General features: G+C 34.9%; 1 protein-coding gene across 1 annotated transcript; it reads left to right on the top strand.

The window, feature by feature from the left end:
- Positions 1–254: 254 nt before the first annotated feature.
- On the top strand, positions 255–4,888 carry ppp1r14c (protein phosphatase 1, regulatory (inhibitor) subunit 14C; the record flags this gene model as incomplete). Its single annotated transcript, XM_024290465.1, is given in 3 exon segments — positions 255–338; positions 1,259–1,291; positions 2,735–4,888. Coding segments are annotated over 3 exon segments (192 nt in total), but the record flags the coding sequence as incomplete, so codon positions are not given.
- Positions 4,889–5,094: the final 206 nt, after the last annotated feature.

Genomic DNA, 5,094 nt, shown 5'->3' with positions numbered 1-5,094 from the left:
AGTGGTTGTGAGCGCCACTAACCACTAAGGCAGTGAATGACCCAACCCAGTGACATTTCCATATTATGCTCTTTCTAACAGGCAAATTTACAGCATAATCAGGCTACTTGGAGGGCAGAATCTAAGAAACGGTGGTTTCAGAGCTCACTTTACACACAAATGTTTTTACTTTGCTTTTTTTTTTAATTTCCTTTTTTTTCCATTGATATTGTAATTTATCCATGTCACTCAATGAGTTTTTGTTTGTGTTACAGGAGGAAGAGTTACCCGATATAGACATAGACATTGATGTCTTGATGGAGGTCAACAGTGAGGATGAAAGAGCTCGCATAATTCAGGTTAGAGCTTTTTTCTGAACAGGTATACAAAAATTATAGAAAAAGGGCATTAAATGCAGCCAAAAATGTACTTTAATTACAAATTATAAGCTAAAAACAGAATCAAGAATGACGCAGACTCTGACTCAGATGGCAGAGCCCAATCCAAATTCTTCCCTTCATTTAGCAAACGGAAAGTTATGAAAAAATTGTTCCTCATATTTCAGACGCCACTTTTGTTCGATGACGTCACCAATAATTGCCAGTCTGCTAGCGTTACCGGGAAGCTTCCAGCACTTGAATTATATAACAACAGCGGTTCTATAACTTTAAAAAGGTCGTGCTACACCAAAAAGTCATTATTTACATTTAAATGTAAACTTCTGTGCTTTAGTGAAATAAAAAAAAGAAAAATTCTGGACATGACTTGCATCAAAACTGCCCCTTCAAATGGAGGATAAGGGAGAGGGGGAAGGGAAAAATTTGGTTTCAATTCCTTTCCCTTATTATGTGTCAATCAGTTAGTCAGTGATTGACATGTTGTTTTTAACTGAAGTCAAAATGCTTGGATGGTAAGCTTGGGAGAATTTAGTTGCTTTCACAGACTTTGCATGAAAGTACATACTTTGAAACAAACTGGTTCGCAGAGACCTTTCCAGTATGAATACACCCTAAGATAATGGAAAACAGTCCTATTTTGAACACTACATCTAGTTGTTTTGTAGAAACTTGACAATGTCATTCATAATATTTAAGAATGATTCTTCACCTCCTTTATTAATGTTGCTGTAATTTGTGATGTAAGGAGCAGCAAAGCTCCCCTCAGTCACAAAACACACTAGAATAAAAGCTAATAAATAAAACAATGCTAGAGCTGTACTAGTTTGAAGACTCTACTGCAACACGTCTAATCTCTATAATTTGTGTTACCCTTTCCACAGGAAATCTTAATAGACTGCAACAAACCAACAGATGTGAGTATTTTTTTCATGTTTCTGATCTTTATGTATTCTCTAAGTCAATCACCTCTCAGCTTTTTGATTTTCAAATTGAGTAATCAAAAATAAATGAATAAATAACACTTACGCCTTGTGTCTTTCCACTGCCAAACCTGGCTGGATTTTTTTTTTTTTTTTTTTTTGGTATCTCGATTTGTATTTATGGGTGTGTGCACATGTTGTGATAAATGACTGGGATTGAATGAGAAGAGTTGAGCTATTATGGTGATTAAAGGGTTTAAAAAGCAATTAGATTACGTCAGTGAACGGCAATCCCACTTGGCCTAAACTTTCCATCAGTCATCAGTGAATGTGAGCATGATTCTTACAGTCACAGAAAGGTCAGTATATAATACTACAGAGGTATTTCACCAAGTTAACACATCCAACATCTACGCATACTCACCTGTGTGCACACAAATCTCGTGTTGAGTTGCACTATAAATAAATGTGTTGAAAATAAGAATGGCAGGCACATTAGTCACATAAAACATAAATAAATAAAAAAATAACAATAGAATTAAACAGGAGGAGAAGTAAGAGGTTGGTTTTAAATTGTATTATCTCAAAGCAAAGGGAAGAAAGAAATAAGGAAGGCAAGTTCTATCTTTTGAGGTGATAGTTATAAATGTAAATTGAACTAAAATATAAATGCATCACTTTTGCTTTTGCTCCCATTTGTCATGAGATGAACTCAAAGATCTGAAACATTTTCTGCATGTGTAAAATAGCAATTTCTCACAGGTGTGCCATATCAAGATGCTGATTAGACAGCATAATTATTGCACAGGTGTGGCCACAATAAAAGACCCCTCTGGTTATGTCAGAATTCTTTCCCTAATCCCTAACTCCTGAAAAACTATATAGTATATACTATACTATATACACTATATAGTATATACACTACATACTATATAGTGCTCTGGATTTTAAAGGTAATTCGGACACGATGTTCACTACTTTTCTTTCATTTTTCTAAACGCCAGATATGACGTCACCGATTTCACAAAGTTAAAATCAAATCATTACGAACATTTCACAATGTTTATCTATGACTCGGATAGTGAAAATGTGGATGGTTTATTCAAAAAATTACATTTAAACACATTTTTTTTGTTCGAAATTTTTTGACCGCAATGCATTGTGGTCTATATTTGCTTATATAGTGAGCATCAATGCATGCTAGTTTTTTGCAAAGATTTCTGGGAAGTTTCTAGTGCACTCAATTTTGGAATTAGTAGATTCGGACAGCACTAGAAAATGGCGAACACACTATGTAGTGTGTAAGGGGGATTCGGACATAACTACTGAAATATGCTTTATTGGGGACTTGGAACAGAGTTGATCCTCTGGAGAGTATTTGTTTGTGTTGACGGGTCTTTGTGTGTGCTAATCCATCACACTTCTCTTTTCCTACAGGAATTTGTCCGCGAGCTGCTGTGCAAGATAAGGGGAATGAGTAAACTCACTGCTCCAACCAAGAAGGGCCGATAATGGCTTCATAACAACCATCAACACAACATTAAGCAACGTCATCTCAGCTCTACCAACTTCATCCACTAAACGTGGACCGTCATCGCACCAAATAATTCATCCAGTGATTATTACCTACTTTGCAACATGCTCCTTAAAATCCATAAGTTAGCACTGGCCATTCATGTCACGAAGAATAACATGGTTTATTGTAATATTTGACTGTTATAAGGTACACATGCTAAACAGAACCAACAAAAGCTGTAATAAGCCACAGGAAAATGTTAATTTGAATGTGTCGGAATGGAAATGTGCTTTAATATGGACCATTTTAAGCTACTTTTAAAACAAAAAGCAGCCATTAAGAAAAGAATAAATCTTGAAAAATGGTGGTAGGTCTGGATATGCTGTAGCACTGTAAAGTGCTTCATGATTCTATTGTTTTATAAATGAGGATTTTTTCTGTTTCGTCTTTTTAAATAATAATAATGTTTGATGTGTTGCCGTTTTAATGTTTGAATAAATCAAATGTGGTTTCCAGCTGGTTTTGTTAGTGTCAGCCTCCTGGGTGATTGCATTATTATGTTTTGTAGAAGCCAAATTTCCTGTCAAAATGTTGTTCTAATGTTTTTGCAGATTGTTCTGGTAAACAAGATTTAATGGGTTTTGCCTTTTTTTTTAGTACGAGACTACAAATCACTGTATCATTTTTAGCTTGAAGAGCATGAAATGTTTGTTTTCAAGCTTCTTCAATAGAGGATGAACAGTCGGCCATTAGGGTTTTTTGCTCAAAGCTCCCACATATCTGCTTCTTGCAAAGCAATTTTTTTCGGATAATTGCTGTGAGAACACTGTGGGTCACTTTTTTTTTTCTCTCAGCAGTGATCCTTAAATACCTATGGCCAAAAAGTGAGTGCGATTGAGTCAGAACCAAAGGGCAACTTGAAACACTGACGCTTTGACGTGTTATGGCCTGTAAGCGCTACATCCTCAATCGTATGCATCACCGAGGTGTGAGTGATCCGGCTTTTGAAAGAGATTACATGTCTGAAAGGGTACAGAACAATAGGGACTTTTATACAGGTTTTAGCAAATAGATTGTTAATTTTAGGTTTAAAAGATTGTTTTAATAATTTGTTTGTGTTTATGATATCTGCACCAACATGCTGAAAAACCTGTTAGCTCTGGTACAATCACGCCTCCTAATGTGGATGGGGATCGGCCCCTTTTCAATTCTGAGCAGCTGATGATGTGACAAGTGGAAACTTTTAGTTTGAGACATACCATAGCTGCCTAAGACAAACAGAACAATTAGGCTTTGACATAATAATTGATTCACATTGGTCCTGCATGCTAGCAACACAGGCACAAACACTAATAATTATCTAATCTTATATTTAAGCAAAAAAAAAAAAACTTTTTTTTGACCTGGTTACCATCTATGACTTTGTAGATAATTTTCTTTTGAGGCAACGTGAATATCACGTTAAATAGAATCCAGGAAATTTTTAAATGGTGCTGTTTTTGATGTTCTTCCCAGAGTAGATATGTAAAAAAAAATGTTTTCCAACAATACTGGAGAAACGTGTCTGTGAGAAATGTGTGTGTCTAAAACTCTGTCCTCTTTGTTCATCTTTTTATCATCTCTGTTGGCCTGTAGGCTCCATCTCAGTTCAAAACTTTTTATTTTCTAGTTCTGAATTGAAGTGCATAATGTAAAAGCCATTAGCGGAATTTGAGAAGCATCCAAGATTCCTGTAACAACACTGTCTGGGATTTTCTGTCGAAGAGTTCAGGGCCAAGACGTACACATAAATATTTGTGGGGTTTCATGTAATAATTATTTTGAAAGTGACCATATAAGAAAGCTTTATGTTTGCATGAGTTTTTAAAGTAGCATGTTGAGAGGAACACTTTCTTTATCTAGAGGTTTTTATTTCCCAAGTTTTTTTATTCTTATTATTATTGCTATCGATAAAATTGGGACTGTTCCATTTTTCTGCAACATTTGTTTCTGTGTACTCACAATAAGAATACCGTTTTTTAAAATGTAATGTAGTGTGTAATTTGGGTTTGCGAATAATAAAAATTACTAAATTAGTTCATGTTTTTTTTATGCTTGTGTGTGAAGAGGATGGAAAGTTTAGACATAGCTGATTGTGAATAAATCAGAGAATCCATATATAAGCTAATTGCAAAAAAATTTTGAAAGGTCTAAAAAAACTTGTTTACATTTCTCTTTGACTACTATTTGAGTCCATAAATTTACTATCAAAAGGATTTTAAACTCTGCACTACATCAAAGA

This window comes from Oryzias melastigma, linkage group LG24, assembly GCF_002922805.2.
Source record: "Oryzias melastigma strain HK-1 linkage group LG24, ASM292280v2, whole genome shotgun sequence".
NCBI classification, from domain to species: Eukaryota; Metazoa; Chordata; class Actinopteri; order Beloniformes; family Adrianichthyidae; genus Oryzias; species Oryzias melastigma.
Note: the sequence above shows the minus strand (reverse complement) of the source record. Positions and strands in the feature narration are given on the sequence as shown.